The 21,884-nt window shown below is 39.5% G+C and overlaps 9 protein-coding genes across 9 annotated transcripts, besides 1 other annotated feature; 5 read left to right on the top strand and 4 right to left on the bottom strand.

Annotated features, from left to right (window-relative positions):
- Positions 1-46: 46 nt before the first annotated feature.
- On the top strand, positions 47-3,136 carry BST1 (Bst1p; the record flags this gene model as incomplete). The annotated part of the gene is made up of 1 exon (NM_001179941.1): positions 47-3,136. The coding sequence occupies one exon, from the start codon at positions 47-49 to the stop codon at positions 3,134-3,136; it is 3,090 nt and encodes a 1,029-aa protein (NP_116628.1).
- A 269-nt stretch (positions 3,137-3,405) lies between these two features.
- Positions 3,406-4,701, bottom strand: STE2 (alpha-factor pheromone receptor STE2; the record flags this gene model as incomplete). The annotated part of the gene is made up of 1 exon (NM_001179940.2): positions 3,406-4,701. One exon carries the CDS (start codon positions 4,699-4,701, stop codon positions 3,406-3,408), a length of 1,296 nt encoding a protein of 431 aa, NP_116627.2.
- Positions 4,702-5,368: 667 nt separating this feature from the next.
- GYP8 (GTPase-activating protein GYP8) lies at positions 5,369-6,862 on the top strand (the record flags this gene model as incomplete). The annotated part of the gene is made up of 1 exon (NM_001179939.1): positions 5,369-6,862. The coding sequence occupies one exon, from the start codon at positions 5,369-5,371 to the stop codon at positions 6,860-6,862; it is 1,494 nt and encodes a 497-aa protein (NP_444296.1).
- A 205-nt stretch (positions 6,863-7,067) lies between these two features.
- CAF16 (putative ATP-binding cassette family ATPase CAF16) lies at positions 7,068-7,937 on the top strand (the record flags this gene model as incomplete). The annotated part of the gene is made up of 1 exon (NM_001179938.1): positions 7,068-7,937. One exon carries the CDS (start codon positions 7,068-7,070, stop codon positions 7,935-7,937), a length of 870 nt encoding a protein of 289 aa, NP_116625.1.
- Positions 7,938-8,119: 182 nt separating this feature from the next.
- Positions 8,120-9,226, top strand: CAK1 (cyclin-dependent protein kinase-activating kinase CAK1; the record flags this gene model as incomplete). Its single annotated transcript, NM_001179937.1, has 1 exon — positions 8,120-9,226. The coding sequence occupies one exon, from the start codon at positions 8,120-8,122 to the stop codon at positions 9,224-9,226; it is 1,107 nt and encodes a 368-aa protein (NP_116624.1).
- A 66-nt stretch (positions 9,227-9,292) lies between these two features.
- Positions 9,293-10,450, bottom strand: AGX1 (alanine--glyoxylate transaminase; the record flags this gene model as incomplete). The annotated part of the gene is made up of 1 exon (NM_001179936.1): positions 9,293-10,450. One exon carries the CDS (start codon positions 10,448-10,450, stop codon positions 9,293-9,295), a length of 1,158 nt encoding a protein of 385 aa, NP_116623.1.
- Positions 10,451-11,133: 683 nt separating this feature from the next.
- On the bottom strand, positions 11,134-12,102 carry HAC1 (transcription factor HAC1; the record flags this gene model as incomplete). The annotated part of the gene is made up of 2 exons (NM_001179935.1): positions 11,134-11,189; positions 11,442-12,102. The coding sequence occupies 2 exons, from the start codon at positions 12,100-12,102 to the stop codon at positions 11,134-11,136; spliced, it is 717 nt and encodes a 238-aa protein (NP_116622.1).
- Positions 12,103-12,853: 751 nt separating this feature from the next.
- On the top strand, positions 12,854-18,166 carry RIM15 (protein kinase RIM15; the record flags this gene model as incomplete). The annotated part of the gene is made up of 1 exon (NM_001179933.1): positions 12,854-18,166. The coding sequence occupies one exon, from the start codon at positions 12,854-12,856 to the stop codon at positions 18,164-18,166; it is 5,313 nt and encodes a 1,770-aa protein (NP_116620.1).
- Positions 18,167-18,419: 253 nt separating this feature from the next.
- Positions 18,420-18,522: an origin of replication (ARS603; Highly-efficient autonomously replicating sequence on Chromosome VI; activated during the second half of S phase in ~67% of cell cycles).
- A 60-nt stretch (positions 18,523-18,582) lies between these two features.
- Positions 18,583-21,804, bottom strand: MIL1 (Mil1p; the record flags this gene model as incomplete). Its single annotated transcript, NM_001179932.2, has 1 exon — positions 18,583-21,804. One exon carries the CDS (start codon positions 21,802-21,804, stop codon positions 18,583-18,585), a length of 3,222 nt encoding a protein of 1,073 aa, NP_116583.2.
- Between the last annotated feature and the right edge of the window lie 80 nt (positions 21,805-21,884).

Raw genomic sequence — 21,884 nt, 5'->3', positions numbered from 1 at the left:
GGCCTATATCTTAGGCTTACCATCATACAAAAATCTTCATTTCGTTATGGGTATCAGGAGATTAGTTAGTGTTATAACGCGGCCCATAATTAATAAAGTTAACTCATCTGGTCAATACTCGAGAGTACTCGCTACGCGTGAAGACCAGGATAAAGCTTCCCCCAAATATATGAACAATGATAAGATAGCAAAAAAACCTTACACATATCGCCTTTTCTCTATTCTTGGCATTTTAAGCATTTGCTCGCTTTTATTGATATCGCTACTGAAACCTTTTAATGGTGCAGATGCTCCTCAGTGTGAATCTATCTATATGTTTCCATCTTACGCAAGGATCGATGGATTTGACGAGAGGTATACACCACTGGCACACAAGTATCATCTTTACTTGTATCGAGAACAAAGCGTAGACCGAGAACCTTTAAATGGTGATGAGTTACAACTTGATGGTATCCCTGTACTTTTTATACCCGGAAATGCAGGTTCTTTTAGGCAATGCAGATCGATTGCTTCCGCTTGCTCCAATATATATTTTGATTCCAATACCAGGGCGACTCTGCGTAACGAAAATGTGCGAAATTTGGACTTCTTTACGGCAGATTTCAATGAAGATTTCACTGCGTTTCATGGTGAAACAATGCTTGATCAAGCTGAATACCTAAATGATGCCATTAAGTACATCTTGTCTCTTTACGAAAGGACCCCTGATTACCCACATCCAAAACCGCAGTCAGTTATTATCGTGGGACATTCCATGGGCGGTATTGTATCCAGGGTCATGCTAACTTTGAAGAACCACGTACCGGGAAGTATAAGCACCATATTGACCTTATCATCACCTCATGCTGCTTCACCAGTAACCTTTGATGGTGACATTTTAAAGCTTTACAAAAATACAAACGAATATTGGAGAAAGCAGTTATCCCAAAACGATTCTTTTTTCTCTAAGAACATTTCATTGGTTTCCATTACAGGCGGTATATTGGATACTACTTTACCTGCAGATTATGCATCTGTAGAAGATTTGGTTAGCTTAGAAAATGGGTTCACCAGCTTCACAACTACTATTCCAGATGTTTGGACTCCAATTGATCATTTAGCCATTGTTTGGTGCAAGCAATTAAGAGAGGTACTAGCGCGCCTTTTATTGGAAAGTATAGATGCCTCCAAACCTGAAAAAGTTAAGCCATTGAATCAGAGATTGCAAATCGCTAGAAAACTATTGCTTTCAGGGTTTGAAGACTACTCATGGATGAATAGTAAGTTAAATTATCCTCAAGAAAACTTACAAGAATTTAGTGACAACTTCTTTTCTGATTACGCTACTTTGGAAATGAACGATGTCCTAGATTTTGAAATGTTTAACCTGGAAAAGTGGCACAACAATTATACAAAAATAAATATTCCGAGTAACATCTCCTCCACTGAACACCTGCATTTCACATTATTAACTAGTCTCGATATGCCTATGATCTATTTCTGTACAGAGTCCAGGGTGAATCTAAGCTGTATAACAGCTGTTGATAGTATTCTAACAGTGCCCAGGTCTTCAAAAGATACTCAGTTCGCAGCTGATTCTTCTTTTGGAGAAGCAAAAAATCCGTTTAAAGCCGTTAGTGTTGGCAAGAATATACTACAGAAGTACGACTACTTGATGATAAGCAAACCCACTTACGGTGAATTTTCAGAACAAGAAGGCATGGAGGACAATCAGGGGTTTCTTTTGGCATTACTGCGCAACGTCTCCAATGTACAAATAGTCAATACTACACCTTCTCAAATATTGCTCTTTGGAGAACAACTACACTTGGATGGCAAAGACATCGAGCAGGTTATAAGTTTCAGTAATTTGTGGGATTCTTTATTATCGTACAAATTAGAAACCAAGATTGAGGCAAGCAACGAAGGTATTGCTTCCGAAGAGACATTGTTTCAGCCTTTCATAAGGCAATGGGTTTACGAACCTTTCGAGTCTAAATGGCATCTAAATATTATAAACAAAAGTCTCGATATAAATATGCATAATGTAGCACCGTTTATCCCATTAAATGAAAGCGAACCGAGATCGCTACAATTAAGTTTTTTTATTCCACCCGGAATGTCCTTAGAAGCTAAAATGACTATTAATTGGTCTTTAACTTTGAAAATGCTGTTTATCAGGTACAGATTAGCACTAGCATCTTTTCCAGTCGCGTTTATAGCACTCGTACTGTCATACCAGTTCTACTGGTACAACAAGACATCTGAGTTTCCTTCCTTTGATAGCACTTTGGGATATATTTTAAGAAAGCACGGAATATTAATGTTTTTTACGCTGTTCTTAGCTTCGCCTGTGGTTAATAATAAGTTGGTACAACGAATACTTTATTTATTGGATCCTGTCGGTTTAAATTATCCATTTCTGCTATCCGAGAGAAACATGCATGCAAATTTTTATTATTTGGGGATCAGAGATTGGTTTATGTCAACTATTGGAATTCTCTTTGGGGTTATGACAGTTGGATTACTAGCACTAGTTTCTAAGATTTTTGGATCCTTGGAAATTTTAGTAATATTCCTTCAACGGAAGTTATCAAAGAAAAACACTGAAGATAAAGAGGCTTTTGATACTATTGAACATAAAGCGTATGGTAAGGGAAGATTAATGGCATCTGTGCTTTTATTACTGTTGGTATTTTTTCACATACCATACCAGATGGCGTTTGTTATCTCATTAGTAATCCAAATTGCTACCTGCATTAGAGTAGCGCTGTTGAAACTATCAAACAACGAGCAGAAATTGAACTTACTAAATTATAATATGACGTTGCTTCTGCTTTTATTATTTGTTAGTGCCATTAACATCCCTATCATTATTGTTTTCCTGCATAATGTTGCCATCAAATGGGAAACTTCATTTAGATCCCATCACAATATACTAGCAGTGGCACCAATTATTTTTTTGGTTGGAAATAATTCTATTTTCAAAATGCCAAACAGCGTACCTTTAGACACGTGGGATGGTAAAGTTACCATCATTTTATTTGTGTACTTAACCGTTTTCAGTTTCATTTATGGAATAAGAAATCTGTACTGGATACACCACTTGGTGAACATAATATGTGCCTGGTTGCTATTTTTCGAAACAATACATTAGAACTACAACCCAGTAAAAAAAGATTAACTGTATATATTGCCTGAGAGTTCTAGATCATGGCAAGAAAAAAGCTTGAACTCGTAAAAGCAAAGGTGGTTTCTACCACTACTTACGAGATGTTTATTATGTAAAGGAGTTTAAATATTATCAAATAAGAAAGATACCATTTTTTTTTATAGAGAATGTGGTGCATCTGATGAGCACCTGAATCTAGTAGTAACCTTATACCGAAGGTCACGAAATTACTTTTTCAAAGCCGTAAATTTTGATCATAAATTATTATTATCTTCAGTCCAGAACTTTCTGGCTTCCTCATCAGCTGCCGTATCGGGAGTGTACATGTCGACGGGTTCAACTTCTCCCTCTTTGTAACTTGCATCAGCAAACGGTCCTATCCTAGTATTTTTTGAACTCGTAGGTGTGGGCAACTGATAAAACTGATTTTTCTCTATATCATCTGCAGTCTCAGAAACAAAAGTTCTTTCCGAATGTTTATCCGATGTTGTTTCCTTCCTTCTAGGATATAGGTCATATAATCTACTTCTGAGACTGCTTTTAGCATCGTTGTTGATACTATCAGTTTGAAAGCTAGACAGCGTGCCTGGATAAAACCTATCTGTGGATGTTGTAAAGTCTGAAGTAATTGTGTTTGTTTTGGATGCATTATTAGCAGCCGTGGCCCACATTGATGATAATGGTAAAGACAATACAGCAAGTAATGTTGCAACAGTAGTCAAGACATCTGTTCCCTGGTTTGGTTTCAAACTGTATGCGAGGATGAATATTATCGATGGAACCAACAAAGATTGACATGACATTATGAGTAAAATATGGAAACTATCGAACTGCTTGAGACCAAGGAATCTTCTTGATCTAATAGCTAAAATCAATTTAACTACCAGGACAAATGACATAAAGTTTATTGAGGATGCAAGTAAAATTGTGGATGCATTGAAGTATTTATCTTGGGTGGCACTAACATCATTATAAGTCACAATCATACCTTTAACAGCGCTTACAAAATACATGGTAACTGTAGCAATCCCTAAAGTGAAAGATATCGACGTCAGCATCAAACCTATCCTTTTGAAGTTGTCGCCTGTGAAAATAACTTTTATCTGAAACACCAGTGAAGTCTCAATAGAAGCCACAAGAAGGACTTGAATTATATTTGTAGCACCATAAACATGAACGTCACCTCTACTGATGAACTGAGGAAATCCGGTGAGAGCGTAAGTCACTGAAGAGTAATTAGACAGTAAATATTTAAAATAGAGTGCAGAATGCAAAATGATTAAAAACAATGAAACTTGGTTGATAATGAAAATCGGCGTTTTTCTGCTTCTCGATGTCATCCACATGACAATCAAAGTCAAAGCAGCTGCACCACATCTGACACCAAACATAATGGCCTGAGTAACAGTACTGTTAACTAAACCTTGCAACTCATCGAAAGTGATGGTAGATCCATTCCCATATATGGAAGTGTAGTTAATGGTGCTTTGACCAGGATTATACGTTGGATCATAAAATAGATTGCTCAATGAAGGAGCCGCATCAGACATTTTTGATTCTTGGATATGGTTCTTAACGGTGCATTTTTAAGTAACCAATTATAATTATAGCCAGAGCAGGTGAAAAGAAAAGGTATCGTATTGCTTTGAAGTCAAATAAGATACTAATAGCACTCCTTAAATAGTATTCCACCCACAGAAAAAAATCTTGAATATGTAGGAAAGCTTTTTTCTTCATATGTGTTTCATCATGTACTTACCCAATTAGGAAATTTACATGGTTGAAAAAACTTCAATCTGCGACTTGCCAGGCACAGGTCCTAAGCAGTATGGACGTTGGCCTGCTTAAATTCTTAGCGGATACTATTGTTTCATTGCAAAGCAGGATACTTCTTCTCGTTTATACTAGCCTGTCTTAATGCACGAGACATTTACCCACAGAGCAAGACGTATATTGACGGATTGCAACACCTATTCGAGCACTACAGCGTGTGACAATGCATTTTGGCAGGCATTGGATAACATATCCGGACTATTCTACAGTTCGTTCTATGCTCTTATCTTGAATCTTTGGTGTATTAAAAAGCTTATTGAGGTTTCATAGCTAAATTTTTCCTTTTTTCTCTCTGGGAAGGGAAGATTATCTTGAATTGGCAAAGTAAAGAAATAAAGAGAAAATTTAGCAAATGACATAGAACAAGCCAATTAACAAAATACGATGCCATTAAGGTCATTATTTCATACTAATCAGAGTAGCCACGACAAAGACGCGTTGACAAGGGGAGGTTATAACGCATATCTGGAATCACTTTCTCGTTGTGACAGTGGAAAGGCAGAAGAACAAAAAGGAAAAGTTATATCAAAGTTATTAGAGAAAAAAGATGTCCGAGCTTTGAGGTACATAGGTTTAGGGCCTCTGGGGTTTGTAAACAACTCATTAAGAAAAGATTGTTGGTATGAATTATTGGCGTCCCAGTTGCTTATTGATGATGCAACAGAGTACATTACACCAGTGGAAAAACATAAAGATGAAGGTCAGGTGATATTGGATGCAGAAAGGTCTTTTGGTGGAATTGTCGACAAAAACTTGAAACTGCAATTGAGAAAACTACTGGTGGAGTTAATTACTCGGGTATTGAGAAAGTACCCAACGTTGAACTATTACCAAGGTTATCATGATATTGTGTCTGTTTTCATCATGTGTTTTAGTTGGAATGTCACAAAAGAGAACGGACTGGAACTAGAAAATCTCTCATTGCAAGAAGAAATTGATATGGAAAGGCTGTTTTATTGCATCGAAGCATTTACCCTATTATATCTGAGGGATTTCATGATGAACTCACTAGATTTTTCATTTGAGCAATTGAGAGTAATCTCTTCATTGATAAAGGAATCAAACATGAAATTCTATAATCTATTCAAATTTGACGAAAATGAGCCCCTTTTCGCTATTGGGTCAATATTGACAATCTTTGCACATAATTTGAAACCTATAGATAGCGGTGACAACAATCTTCATAAAATTCTTTTCCAGATATTTGACATGACAATATCGATGCAATCTATGCGTTTACCTTTGATCATATACAAGAACCTGCTATTGCAAAATGCGTCTGAAATTTCGAAGCAAATAGAAGCTAATTCTGATTTCTTCGAGAACGATTTTGACCTGCGCCATGGTGCTATACAAACAGTTTTACAGAAAAAACTGTATGATGAGGCGCTTTGGGAAGAAGTCTTGCAAATAACTAGAAAAGATGCGACTACTGCCAGCAAGAAGGCTTTGAAACGGGTGAGTCTTAATAAATATAGTGCATTACTCAATACAGCATGTGGAAAGCCAGGATGCTTCGATATGAGCACCATTATCTTCTATTTGAGCGAACAAACAAAGATGAACGAGCATTACAAGGAAGAAAAGTATCATGGTGTCGCCGCCAGATCCAAGACAAGGGCGTTGGTCCAAAGACTTGGCCATTTTTTACCCTCCAAATATAACAGGTGGAGCAAAATTTCTTTACTTATCGGGATTGTAGCTATCCTGTACCAATTACGGACTACAAGGTCGTTGAGTTTAGTACTCAATCTACGTTACATGATCTCCACAAAGTTGAAAGACTTATCACATATAAATATAAATTTGCACCACGTTAGTCACATCTGGGTGGATCCGATTAGGGACATTTTGAAACTGGGGCATCCAACTAGATAGCATACAATATACCTTATATACCCATGACATAGAAACAAACTCATATGTAAGGTATTATTATAAAGTGCTTCTTTAAAATTCGCTGCGGAAATTTCTTCGAGGATGACTCAAATAAGAAAAAACGAAAATTCTGAAAGAGAGATTTTTAGTATGGAGAAAACCAGTACTCCTGCATAAGATATCAAGATATTAGATAACTCTCAAGATGGTTTCCCAATTTGCTATTGAGGTGCGTAACCTAACGTACAAATTCAAAGAAAGCTCCGATCCGTCAGTTGTTGATATCAATCTTCAAATCCCATGGAATACAAGATCTTTAGTTGTGGGTGCCAATGGTGCTGGTAAATCCACCCTTTTGAAATTACTAAGCGGTAAGCATCTTTGCCTTGATGGAAAAATCCTGGTCAATGGTCTTGATCCATTCAGTCCATTATCTATGAATCAAGTGGACGATGATGAAAGTGTTGAAGATTCGACGAACTACCAAACGACCACTTATCTAGGTACGGAATGGTGCCATATGAGTATCATTAATAGGGATATCGGCGTCTTGGAACTATTAAAAAGTATTGGATTCGATCATTTTAGGGAAAGAGGTGAAAGATTGGTTAGAATCCTGGACATCGATGTACGTTGGAGAATGCACAGGTTAAGTGATGGACAAAAGAGAAGAGTTCAGTTAGCCATGGGGCTCTTGAAACCTTGGAGAGTTTTACTACTTGATGAGGTCACTGTGGATCTCGATGTTATTGCCAGAGCAAGACTTCTGGAGTTTTTAAAGTGGGAGACCGAAACCAGAAGATGCTCAGTGGTCTACGCTACACATATTTTTGACGGCTTGGCCAAATGGCCTAACCAAGTATACCATATGAAATCAGGTAAGATTGTGGATAATTTAGATTATCAGAAAGACGTAGAGTTCTCTGAAGTGGTCAATGCTAAAGTTAATGGACAAGTGGCCTTTGAAAATGACAACAATAAGGTTGTTATTAGTAAAGTGAATAGTTTGCATCCATTAGCACTAGAATGGTTGAAACGTGATAATCAAATTCCTGACAAAGAGATTGGTATATAACTGAGTATATATAACTGCAAAGACCCCCTGTATAGAAAATATGTATCTTAGTGGAAAATGTGATTTGACTATTTAAGTTATAGAAGTAGTTTGTGATCCTAAAAAAAGGAAAACGACAGAAGTCTCATAGAAGCAAAGAGGCCAGATGAAGAAGAGAGGCAACAAAATTCACGCCCATCTTAATGAAACTGGATAGTATAGACATTACACACTGTCAGTTGGTCAAATCTACTAGAACTGCTAGGATTTATAGGTCGGATACATATGCCATTAAATGTCTAGCACTAGATTTCGATATCCCGCCACATAACGCCAAATTCGAAGTATCGATATTAAACAAACTGGGCAACAAATGTAAGCACATCTTACCTCTTCTAGAGTCTAAGGCTACCGATAATAATGACCTATTGTTGTTGTTTCCCTTTGAAGAGATGAACCTTTATGAGTTCATGCAAATGCACTATAAAAGAGATAGAAGAAAAAAAAATCCCTATTACGATTTGCTAAATCCCAGTATCCCAATTGTTGCGGACCCCCCCGTTCAGAAATATACTAATCAATTGGACGTCAATCGGTATTCTTTGTCCTTTTTCCGGCAAATGGTTGAAGGGATTGCATTCTTACATGAGAACAAGATCATTCACCGCGACATCAAACCGCAAAATATCATGCTAACAAACAATACCAGCACCGTATCCCCAAAGTTGTACATAATTGATTTTGGCATCTCTTATGACATGGCAAATAACTCACAAACAAGTGCGGAACCCATGGATAGCAAGGTGACGGATATAAGCACAGGAATTTACAAGGCCCCAGAAGTGCTTTTTGGAGTAAAATGCTATGATGGTGGCGTGGACGTGTGGTCGTTGTTGATAATTATTTCTCAGTGGTTCCAGAGAGAAACAAGCCGTATGGGGCACGTTCCGGCCATGATTGATGACGGCAGCGACGACATGAACTCAGATGGAAGCGATTTCAGACTGATTTGCTCAATATTCGAAAAGTTGGGCATACCGTCCATTCAGAAATGGGAAGAGGTTGCGCAACACGGCTCGGTTGATGCATTTGTTGGTATGTTTGGTGCAGATGGCGATGGCAAGTATGTACTGGACCAGGAGAAAGATGTACAGATTAGCATTGTTGAGAGGAATATGCCTCGACTGGACGAGATTGCGGATGTCAAAGTCAAGCAGAAGTTCATTAATTGTATCCTGGGGATGGTTTCATTTTCACCAAACGAAAGATGGAGCTGTCAAAGAATCTTGCAAGAATTAGAAAAGCCATAATAAGAAGAATATATAGGTACATATATATATATATATATATATATGAAATGAAAAGTACGAGGGTAATCACTTTTTCCTCTGAAGAGCTAGTTTTATTAAGTCGAAGCAGTTCTTCATGTACGGTAAATTCTTGTTGCAAGCGGTCACACCCATATGTCCAATACGGATATACTTGGGTCCGATGTCCTTGTGAATACCTCCGGCAATGACTACACCGTGTGACTTTAAAAAAGCAATGACATCAGGAGGATCTGCTACGTATACGGCTGTCAACCCGTGCGCAGACATGTTAGAAGGATACCTACTGACGGATGTCAATTGCAAGCCATTAACCAAACTGTCTTTAAACCAATCACTCATTTCACGGTGCAAATCCCATCTCTTATGCAACCCCTCTTCGAGAATTTCTTTCAAGGCTACATCAAGGCTATTAATTAGTTGTACGGGTGGGGTTGCAAAATAAGCTCCTTTACCAGCCTCATAATTTTCCATTATTGGTGTCCATCTTCTCAACGAGGAAAAATACCCATGTACATGACCATTTTTGCTGTCGTTGAGTGCATAATCCATGAATCTGCTACTGCATAGCGAGATAGAAAGACCCGCTGGAGCGCCAATAGCCTTTTGCGAAGCAGTCAAGGCGAAATCCACCCCCCATTCATCAAATTCAAACTCTTCGCATCCAATCGAGCATACAGCATCGACTACGAAGAACGTTTCCGGCGAAGTCTGCTTAATCGCTTGCGAAATGGCTTTCAGATCGGACAGCACTGCCGTTGAAGTGTCAACGTGCGTAACCGTGACAGCCCCATAGCTATTTTGCGACAACTTTTCAGTAATCAGTTCTAAGGGAACTGATTCGCCTATCTTGAGGGGCCTAACAACATCTACTTGCGCACCGTAGCTACGCAGACAGTCAGCAAACCTGTCAGAAAATGTCCCAGTGGATACGACCAGCACGTTCTTGTTGGGGGCCTTCGAAAGAATAAAGTTCGAGGCAAATATGTCCCACCCCAACGTACCAGAGCCGGCAAGCACAAAAGGCTGAGACTTCGAGGCAGCAGCGGATTTGAAGACAGCTCTTGTGTTCTTTAGCACCCTTTGAAAAATAGAGACGAACTCAGGAGAGGTGTGGCCCAAAGAGGGAACGTCCAGGGCCTTCTGGACTGCTCCGCTTAGGATAATGGGGCCTGGGATCAGCAGCGTATCTACAGATTTAGTCATCGTTGGTGTATTTAGGCTATGGAAAAAGAATTATATGAGCTTTCGTCTTCAACCAGTGCGATTATATAAAGACTGCGGAACAGAACATTCTTGGCCACTCCTCGAGGAGGACTACAGAGAGCCGTGAGAGTGAGAGTGATATGATGACTAAGGTCCTTTCGAAGGTATTTGATATAGTTATCACTCATTGGCCCGGAGTTAGGGGGAGATGTTCGCTTGCGGGAGCACGGGAGAAGGAACAGAGCGGCGTTAGCATCAAGTCTAAGGTTGAAAAGCTGCCCAACCTAAGGGCATACATCAAGAATTCTTTATAGTTTTATATAAAAAAATATATATATAGATAAATAGACAGATAGATATGACACAAACAGATAGAAAAAAAGCAGAGCGTGGCTCTTTGAGGTGGAACCCCAGCCAGTCTTGCTCCTTGCAGCCAAAAAAGGGTCTTGTTCAAGAGCTATGTTCAGTGTCGCTGCCCAGTCGCCACAAATAATTGTAGGAGGGCGCGCCAACCTCACGTTTGCATTCTTGAAAAGCCTCTTCTTCTTCGGTTGAAGTAGCACACACTAACCGGAGACAGAACAGTAGAAACCACTAAGCGAAAAAGAAATATATGAAAAGAAAAAACCCACCAACAGCGATAATAACGAGAAAAAAAAAATTATACCCTCTTGCGATTGTCTTCATGAAGTGATGAAGAAATCATTCAATTCAAATGAATTCAAACCTGACTGCGCTTCGGACAGTACAAGCAAGCCGTCCATTTCTTAGTAATAAGAAAAGAATGGCTCTATTTGTTCAGGAAAAACTAGCATAAAAGAAAAAAAGAAAGCTTCCAATAACCCTGCATTCTGCTTTTGAAGGTACTTTAACCGGCTCCTCCCCCATCAGAGAACCACGACTAAAAAAAAAAAAAAAGAAAAAAAGCAGAAAGCAAAAGCTGGGGCTAGTGTTCTTGTTCACTGTAGTTTCCTGGTCATCGTAATCACGGCTGGATTACGCCAATTGTCAAGATCAATTGAATTGTCAAAGGGTAGACTGTTTCCCGCTATATCGTCGCAGAGTGGGTCTGCCAACGGCGAGGCCACCGCATCAAACAAATTGTTGTTGTCTACGGCAGGTAGCGTCGTCGACTCTGGTACATTTTCCGTCTTAAACATCTGCAGCTCCCATGAAGTCTCTTGGTCCGACGCGGAATCGCGCATACTCTTGGGCGACAAAGTCGCAGGCTCCATTGTACAGTTCAGAGGTGAAGGTGTGAACGTATCAGACGACGAGTGCGAACTGGCCCTGGTGTCCAGTGAAGCGCCCCTCGTGCTCTGGAAATCCCTGTACTCGTCAAGAGAAGCAACAAAAGCGTCGTGGCTGCAAGTCAACGCGTCTTCGTGGTCAGCCAGTTTTTCAAGGTTGACGCTGTTCAGTAAATTTTCCAAAAGAGAACATTTTCTCTCGAGATACTGCAGATGTAGTCTTTTTTTCTCTCTGCTCTGGTGAGCAGCTCTTCTGTTTCTCAAAATACGCTCGATCCTTCGCTGTTCCTTTTCCTCTTTTGTCTTGGCTCTTTTCCTTGGAGGCAGAGTCGACTTGAAGTTGGTAGGGATAGCCAAGTTCGATTGCGAATTACTAGTTAGTTCAAAATCAGTCATTTCCATAGTGGCGGTTGTTGTCGTAGGTGGGGGAGGAGGAGGTTGTTATGTTTGACACTGAGTTAAAGCCTTGGAAGTTTAAATAAAACAAGAAGACAAGAAGAAAGGAAAATTTCGCTAAAAAACATATTTCTGTATTCATTTCTCGAGTTGTCCATTGAGGTGAAATTTCTTCTAATATATAGTGAATGTAGGGAGCGAGAACAAAAGAGAACAAGGTGTTCAAAACCACGTTCATCACTCGGTACGATGTATATTTGCGACTCTTTTTAGCCCTACTTAATGCTGAGCCACTTTGCCTTACAACCCTCATAAATGTATTTTTATCCTAGCTTCTTTTTCCATATTGCCCTAGGTCTTGTTTATTCATGTCACGTGACTATATTTCCAGGTTTTTCTTTTTTTCCTCGTCCCTTTTGTGGGAAAAGAAAGCGTCCTTACTAAAAATGAGGGAGCTTTAACTTTAATATACAGCTTTTGGCAGCTTGGTGTTGTTTTTCATTGTAAAAATAAGTTGTTGTTCGTATCACAGCATTTTCAACTTCTGCATTGTCTGCCGTTTTTTGTATAGATATAGACGTATATATATATACAGAATTCTCTATCCTCTTAACCACTCCTGGAAGGCCTGCTGTAGAGGTTCTGGTGGGTGCTTTTACTGAATTCCTAACTCATCAAGCATTTTCCCTTTTTTTTTTTCCCTTTCCTTTCTCTTGCCTCATTTGATAGAATAGATAAGCCCAGTAGAGGAAGACAGATGTTCAATAGAAGTAACACCGCAGGCGGATCTCAGGCTATGAAAGAGGGACTTGGCATAAACAAGCTCTCCCCGATATCATCGAATTCGAACCCAAGCTCATTGACTTCCTCCAATTATGAAAAATATCTGCAGCTGGCCACAGAGAAGAATCCGTGTATGATCTTGGAGCTGGAACTGGACGGCAAGGTGCGATATGGCTCTCCACAGTGGAACACGATCACAGGAGTCGCCGATGATAGTGGCTCTTCTCCGACGTACATTGCAGACCTTATTCTCGGATCCGATCAAGATAAAGGTGTCTTTCAAAAGGCCACAGACATGCTGCTCATGAATGATGACACCAGTTGCACTATAACGTTCAAGATAAAGGCAGCCGACTATGAAGGTAGCGCAGGCTGTGACGATGAAAGTACGATAACGACCTTGGAAGCACGTGGTATCTTAATCAGGGATGGCCACACACAGTTGCCCTCTCACACGATGTGGATAGTCAAGCCTCGCACAAACGACTGGTCAGACTTTTATGCCAACGAAGACGCTCAAGACGACATGGTCATCCAGTTATCCGATAATTGCGACGATATCGATATCCAACTTCCCGAAGAGTTCGCCAAGACGCTTGGGTTCGGCGCTAAGATCTTCGTGCAGTACTTGAAGAGAATACGACTGGAAATGATAATAGACGAGTTCAATCTACCTCTGCCAAAAATGGAACTATGCCGGGTCTGTGAGAACTTTGTCCCTGTTTGGTGGTTGGAGACCCATTCGCAAAGTTGCGTTTGCGAGCATAGAACGGAATCGCTCATACAATTACTACACGATAATCTTCTTGAGCAACAGGCGATCTTGGCAAACTTCACGAAAGATTCAGAGTATAAGGGCAGTCAGATACAGGTACGTTCCAACAACTTCCTTAACCAAGTTTTAGACTCCTTAAGAGAGCTGTGTCAGGACGCCATAGATATCAACCCGAGTGAAATGGTTCCTGATCTTTACCACAGTCTTTCAACATTTCCTCAAGATAATGGTAATAATAACAATAATAATAATAATAATAATAATAATAACAATGCTTTGTTAGATCAATTCCCTATCCAAAAAGATACAGTTAGCTTGAATTCATATTTTCAGTTTTCCCCAAGGACTAACCACAACATTCAAAACGTCACGTCGTGGCAATCAAGATTTTTTCTCAATGATGATCAGGATCCTGGACTAGCTCTTTTGATTCACGATACTCTGGACTTGGCAAGGAAAAAAGTGGATGCCGTGTTGAGGTTGGATAACGCAATGACCTATTCTTTAAAGATTAAAAACGAGGTCAACAACTATGTGGTACAACTGATCCGCGAGCAAATTGAAATAAATAAGCATGCAATCCTAACTCACCCAATGAATTTAAGGTCTTCTTCCATATTTCATTCCCCACTGCCGCAAATTCACTCTCAACAACCAGAAGCCGAGAATCTCATATATTCCTCCTCTACTCCCCTGCAAGTCCAACACGACCAATGTGCGTCCTTTGAAGCACCCTCCAAGTCTCATCTGGAGCCTATTCCTTTCCCGGTTTCTTCCATTGAAGAAACACCAACTGCAAATGATATCAGGCATCCTTCTCCTTTGCCCCGTAGTTGTAGCAACACCGTTATGAAACTACCGACACCTCGAAGGAAACTTGACTCAAACGGATTATTCTCTGATGCCTATTTAAACGCTGACATCATTCCGAACCCAAGTATCGAATCCACGATATCTATTGATAGAGATAATAACACTAATAGTAGGGGTAGTAGTATGAAACAGTATGGTATTGGTGAAGCCACCGACTCTCGGACTAGTAACTCGGAAAGACCTTCTTCCTCTTCGTCAAGGCTGGGGATAAGATCAAGATCCATAACACCAAGACAAAAGATAGAATACTCACATGTAGATAATGATGACCGCACCAACGAAATGCTGTCTAGAGATAAAGATTCTCTTCAACCTCAACCTTCCGTAGATACCACCATAACATCCTCTACTCAGGCGACCACCACGGGTACCAAGACTAATAGTAACAATTCCACAAACTCAGTATTACCAAAACTAATGACAAGTATTTCCTTGACCCCAAGGCGTGGTTCACCATCATTTGGTAATCTCGCAAGCCATTCTATGCAGCAGACAAACAGTTTTAAACTGATTCATGATAAATCGCCGATATCTTCACCTTTCACATTCTCCAAGGATTTTTTAACCCCAGAGCAGCACCCTTCCAATATTGCCAGAACAGATAGTATCAATAATGCAATGTTAACTTCACCGAATATGCCATTATCACCCCTTTTATTGGCCACAAACCAAACTGTTAAATCTCCAACGCCTAGCATAAAAGATTACGATATCTTGAAACCAATCAGCAAAGGTGCTTATGGTAGTGTTTATCTAGCACGGAAAAAACTCACAGGAGATTATTTTGCTATAAAGGTTCTAAGGAAATCAGATATGATTGCCAAAAATCAAGTAACAAATGTCAAATCCGAGAGAGCAATCATGATGGTTCAAAGTGATAAGCCCTATGTTGCGAGACTATTTGCTAGTTTCCAAAATAAAGATAACCTTTTCTTAGTGATGGAATATTTACCAGGTGGAGATTTGGCCACTTTAATCAAGATGATGGGGTATCTGCCCGATCAATGGGCCAAGCAATACCTAACCGAAATCGTTGTCGGTGTGAATGATATGCATCAAAATGGGATCATTCATCATGACTTAAAGCCTGAAAATCTACTAATTGATAATGCAGGTCATGTGAAATTAACAGATTTCGGTTTATCAAGAGCTGGTCTGATTCGCCGTCACAAGTTTGTCCCACATAAGTCGTCGCTAAGTATCAGTTCCACTTTACCAATCGATAACCCAGCAAATAATTTTACCATGAACAACAACAATAGTAATCATTCTCAATTATCAACCCCAGATAGCTTCACATCAGATCATAAGCAGTATAATAGAAGCAAGAAGTCATCACTAGGTCAGCAATACGAACACTCAGAATACTCAAGTACTTCCAATTCCCACTCAATGACGCCAACGCCCAGTACGAACACTGTTGTTTATCCTTCATATTACCGTGGGAAGGACAGATCACACGGAAGTTCGAACATCGATCTCCCAGCGTCCCTTAGAAGAAGTGAATCTCAATTATCATTTTCCCTCCTTGATATTTCTCGTTCTAGTACTCCTCCTTTAGCAAATCCCACAAATTCGAACGCTAATAATATTATGAGAAGGAAATCACTCACTGAGAATAAATCCTTTTCTAATGACCTATTATCTTCAGATGCTATCGCAGCTACCAATACGAATATTAACTCGAATAATAACATTTCCCTTTCGCCAGCACCTTCGGATTTAGCTTTGTTTTATCCTGATGATAGCAAGCAAAATAAGAAATTTTTTGGGACTCCCGATTATCTCGCTCCAGAAACTATTGAAGGAAAGGGTGAAGATAACAAGCAATGCGACTGGTGGTCAGTTGGTTGTATATTTTTCGAATTACTTTTAGGGTATCCTCCATTCCATGCAGAAACACCAGATGCTGTTTTTAAGAAAATTCTATCAGGAGTCATTCAATGGCCAGAGTTTAAAAATGAAGAAGAAGAGCGAGAATTCCTAACACCAGAGGCAAAAGATTTGATAGAAAAATTGTTGGTTGTGGATCCTGCGAAAAGACTGGGTGCGAAAGGAATTCAAGAAATTAAAGATCACCCTTATTTCAAGAATGTGGATTGGGATCATGTTTACGATGAGGAAGCTTCTTTTGTCCCTACAATAGACAATCCAGAAGATACTGATTATTTTGACCTAAGGGGTGCAGAGCTCCAAGATTTTGGAGACGATATCGAAAACGATAATGCCAATATTTTGTTTGGTAAACATGGCATTAACACCGATGTTTCTGAATTATCTGCAGCTAATCTCTCTCCACCATTGAATCATAAAAATATTTTATCCCGTAAACTATCGATGAGTAACACCACTAATAGGAGCTCAAATAATTCCAACAGTAGCGTGCATGACTTTGGTGCACATACACCGGTTAATAAATTAAGTATTGCTTCTGTATTAGAGTCAGTACCTCAAGAAACAGGATATATTACACCTAACGGGACCGGTACAACTACTACAAGTGCCAAAAACTCACCCAATCTGAAGAATTTGTCACTGGCTATACCTCCACATATGAGGGATCGCAGATCAAGTAAATTGAATGATTCACAAACGGAATTTGGTTCTTTTAATTTCAGGAATTTATCGGCTCTTGATAAAGCTAATAAAGATGCTATAAATAGACTGAAAAGTGAACATTTTTCTGAACAACCTGGGGTTCACAGAAGAACCTCTTCTGCGTCACTAATGGGGTCATCCTCAGACGGATCAGTGTCAACTCCAGGGAGTAACGCTTCAAACACTACATCTGGTGGCAAGTTGAAAATACATAAGCCTACCATATCCGGTTCTCCTTCAACATTTGGCACATTTCCCAAAACATTTTTGAGGTCTGATTCATTCTCCACAAGATCATATTCTCCTGAACGAAGTATTAGTATCGACTCGTCAACATTATCAAGGAAGGGTAGTATAATCGGGGATAACCAACAAACAACAGCAAATAGCTCGGATTCACCTACGATGACTAAATTCAAGTCGCCACTATCACCTGCTAATACCACCACCGTGAGCTCATATTTTTCAAGACAGAGGGTTCTATCAAAGAGTTTTTCGCAACGGACCAATTCCAGTGATCTCTCGGCAGAGGAAAGCGACCGACTACAGGCTATATCAAGAGTTAACTCTTTAAGAAACAGGAGGCGTAGTGGCCGAAAGAGCTCGAGCACTTCTGAGATTGGATACCACATGGATGTTCTTGTTTGTGAGCCTATACCGATTCATAGATATCGGGTTACTAAAGACTTAGAAAATTTGGGCTGTACCGTCGTCAGTGTTGGTGCCGGTGATGAACTAGTTAGTAGAGCCACTAGTGGTGTAAGTTTTGACTTAATTATGACAGCCTTGAAGCTTCCAAAACTTGGTGCTATTGACATTGTTCAACTACTAAAGCAAACAAATGGTGCTAATTCGACAACACCAATTGTGGCCATAACAAATTATTTTCAGGAGGCGGCAACCAGTAGAGTCTTTGACGATGTTTTAGAAAAACCGGTAAAACTTGACGAGCTAAAAAAATTGGTGGCTAAGTACGCACTGAAAAAGTCTCAAGAAGATGAAGAGCATACTATATTGAGCGATTCTGATGAAACGCACTGATAAATTTTAAGATAAAGATAATTAAAAAAAATAACTGAATAAAAACTTTGCTTGAAAGCAAATCTGAGAATAATCATGGATTTTCCCCCGTTCATTAAAACGGAAGTTTTATATGATGTTTATTTTTTTCTCAATTACAATAACTTATATATATATATATATATATGTACGTATATATATTCTCCTTTGTTAGAGTTAATTTATGATCTAATTTCATTTCTCAATTTCGAGGCTAAATTAGAATTTTTGAAGTCCCTAATTTCATATTTTGTATCAAAACTTTAAAATCTGGAAATATTAAAAGCAGAATAAAACACATATATTATTCTATATAGTATTGTTACATATTTTGGAGAACGTCCTATTTAACCTATGAATGTGTCTATGATAGATCATTTTAATAGAATAAAAGCCATCTAGATATCATCTGGGAAAGAGAATTCAACCTTTTTTTTTCCTCGAGGGTCGAAATCATCATCCTCTGGAAGAATAGTTCTCCCAGCACTTAACAATTGGAAGTTATTAGGGCTTTGTGGTGGATTAATTTTTGGTGTTGACGGTGGTTTGTAATGCGACTCCCCCAAGAAGTCGTTTGATGATTCCACTTCCTTGTCTTCTCCTGGAAGGCATGCTTTATTCTTTATTTCGTCTTCGTGCATCGCTTGTTTTATAAGTTGTAACTCATGCATTAATGCCCCATGATCGACAAGAGCAGCATCTCTGCGTTTTTGCCTTGCTATCCCTTCATGTTCATCTGGATTTTCGTTTTCATTGTTATTGACGTCATTTTCTGGTAGGTCTTGCATATCTCTTCCTTCTTCGACAGCTTCTTCGACCATGACCTTCCATTTGGATTTCTTCGGTTTCAACCACTTCGGCACCCAACTGTTATGCTTTTTTCTTTCACTTAGTTTTTTTTGGGCTGCATCGACATCATTTATTAATTTCCTTTTTCTTTTCACTTCTTCTGGGTTCATCATCTCCTCTATCTCGACAAACTCCTCACTTAAAACAGCAATACCAATTCTTTTTAATAACTTAGGCATGCTTTTACGATAATTCAAATGACCATCAACAAATTCAGTGCAATTAATATTCTCGATACCTTCAACGTTTTCTATCGTAGAAATACCCATAACAGCACTAAATCCACCAGCAGCAGCTCTAAATAAATATGCTAAAAACCAATCTTTATCCGAATAACCATTTACAAACCTCCCACTAACTACAGATCTTGCCATGACTAGTTGCTCCTTTTTCATGACAGCTGGTGTACCGAATAGATAAACGTTTTCAATCAAACCTAGAGCCTTTTTCTTGCACAATTCGATTAAACAAGAAAAAATGACCCTCGCACCTATTGAGAAGCCAACCAGTGTAATGGGGCGGGCACCTAAATTTCTTGCAATTAGGGTGTCAGCAAGAATTTTGCCTGCAGACCAAGCTCTGTCCAAAGAAACATTCCACGGATTATCTAAAATATAACCCAATTTCGATAAAGCCATCGGCCATTGGATAGAACTGATCAAGGCTGTTAAAACAGTGGCACCCAAAATTTGTTGAAGCGAGGTGGTAAAAATTTCGGTAGCTACAATACTGACCGTTTGACCAATAGACTTTAGCATTTCGGGCTCCCAATATAACGAGTACAGGTCACCTTCAACAGGGTCCACCGTAGAAAATGGCAATCTAACATCATCTTCGTTACCAACCATCCAGCCTGACACTGTTAGGATTAGATTAACCCTTCTATTATTATGCAGTGGCCTGAACTCAAAAGTTCTCACACTTCCCATCCTTTTTGACATACCTCTAGCACCGATGTTGGCACCAATAGCAGTACTTGAAACGGCAACAACAGTGGTACCACCCACTCCGGTCAAGAAACTTGTAGCACCAGTAATACCTATTGTTGACAAACCAGCAGCAATCCCCCCGCCAATGACGGGGGCTAGTAAACCACCACTTAGTCCAAGGACCAAAGAACCACCTACCATGGCAAGTGCGACATATGCCATTTTCTTTCTTCTTTTGCTTCTCCGTCTATTTCTCATGTGATCTTGTTCATCCCATACTTGATCTTCTGTAGATTGTTCCATGTCTAAGGAATCTGTTACTCGTCTTTCAAATTCACAAATTTCCAAGCTAGTCATATTCAAGACTTTGGCAAAATTTATCAACAAAGTCCTTGACCTCGAATCATAGGTGGAGGATTGCAAGCATATTAGGAAAAGATCACATATAATGGTCCACGCCACATCTATATTTAATTTGTCTTGGCTTTTGACATTTTCCGGATCGAGTACTTTTCCTGGAACGTCCGAAGATAACGGTGATTGTTTAGCCTTTGGTGTTTCAGGTGTTGCGGATTGTTCTGGGTCGGGAGTACTAGCCTGTACTGAGCCATTTTGTTCATTTGGACTCATTCGTTCCGTAGTTTCCTCTATACCGTCTTCTTCGTGGTCTCTATCATTCTCCCATGGATTATCAATGCTCTGAGTGGTTTTCAAACATTTACACAAATCTTCCAATTGGATTTTGTGCAGAGAAAGCTTCTCAATCATAACAATTTCTTCTTGAGATATCCCCAAATGATCATATAGCCGTGATAAAACCACAGTTTTCCAAGCAGCCATATCCTTCTGGGTAAACTGTAATCTATGTGCTAGTTTCTTGTGGGATTTAATGTCAATACAAAGACACAGCGTAGCCAAATTCGTGCACATTTGATTTGCCAAAATGTTTATTGCACCTACGTAGGCAAACTTCTCCATATCAGATAGCAGATTTTTCGTTATGTTTAACTGCGAGTCCCGATTCAAGTCGTTCACTGGTTCCACGTCGTCCTCATATTCGTCATAAGAATCATCATCATCGTCATCATTATTTTTTTCATTGTTCAAGGATGTAGTCGAAGGGGAAGAAGTCAAATTTACGGAAGTTTGCGAACTGTTAATTTTCTTTTTCAGTACTTTGTGGTCAAAAAGGAAATCTGTTTTTTTATTTGTTCGATAGGATCGTTGGGCTTGCTGCTCAGCGGCCATTTTCGTATAGTCAAATCTAGAATCATTGACACTTTTGCAATTTTTTCCTGGAGGAACTGTGGGAGACGTCTCAGAGGCTTGTTCTGAGTTTCTAACCTTGGAAGTCAACTCTAGTTCGCCTCTGTGGTTATATATATTGAACGATGAGACAGCGGGCATCTCTTGCCAGCCTCCATCATCTGAATCAGAGTCGGAGTCTGAATTGCTCCTGGACTTTGTACCTGGAACAGGATCCGTATCGTGCACAGATTTAAAAGGGTCCAGCAAAATAGGTTTATCGGCCCGATCAATACCGCTATCTGCTTCATTAGGACTGCACACTGACTGTGATGAGGGAAAACCTGTGCCCTCTTTTCCTGCTTCTCCCTCATGTAAAGCATCTTCGGTTCGTGTTCCGTCTTCTTCTCTTCGTTTAAAAACTTCTTCTTTAGCCTGTGTATGCATAACAGTTAAATCATCTTGATTACTCAAGCCGCAATCATGTTCGGGGCTTGAGTTGGATTCTTCATCAGTATGCTCCCCTGACTCCTTCAAATGCCTCGCTATCTTCAAGCCTTTCAACTGTACACCTAAATCTTCCTCCGAATCGGACATCTTTTAGTACTGTAATGTTTAATCTTCTCTTTTAACTCTGCCTCTATTACGTTCGAGAAACCCTTCCACTATGCTTTCCA

Source organism: Saccharomyces cerevisiae, chromosome VI (assembly GCF_000146045.2).
Source record: "Saccharomyces cerevisiae S288C chromosome VI, complete sequence".
NCBI lineage: Eukaryota > Fungi > Ascomycota > Saccharomycetes > Saccharomycetales > Saccharomycetaceae > Saccharomyces > Saccharomyces cerevisiae.
Note: the sequence above shows the minus strand (reverse complement) of the source record. Positions and strands in the feature narration are given on the sequence as shown.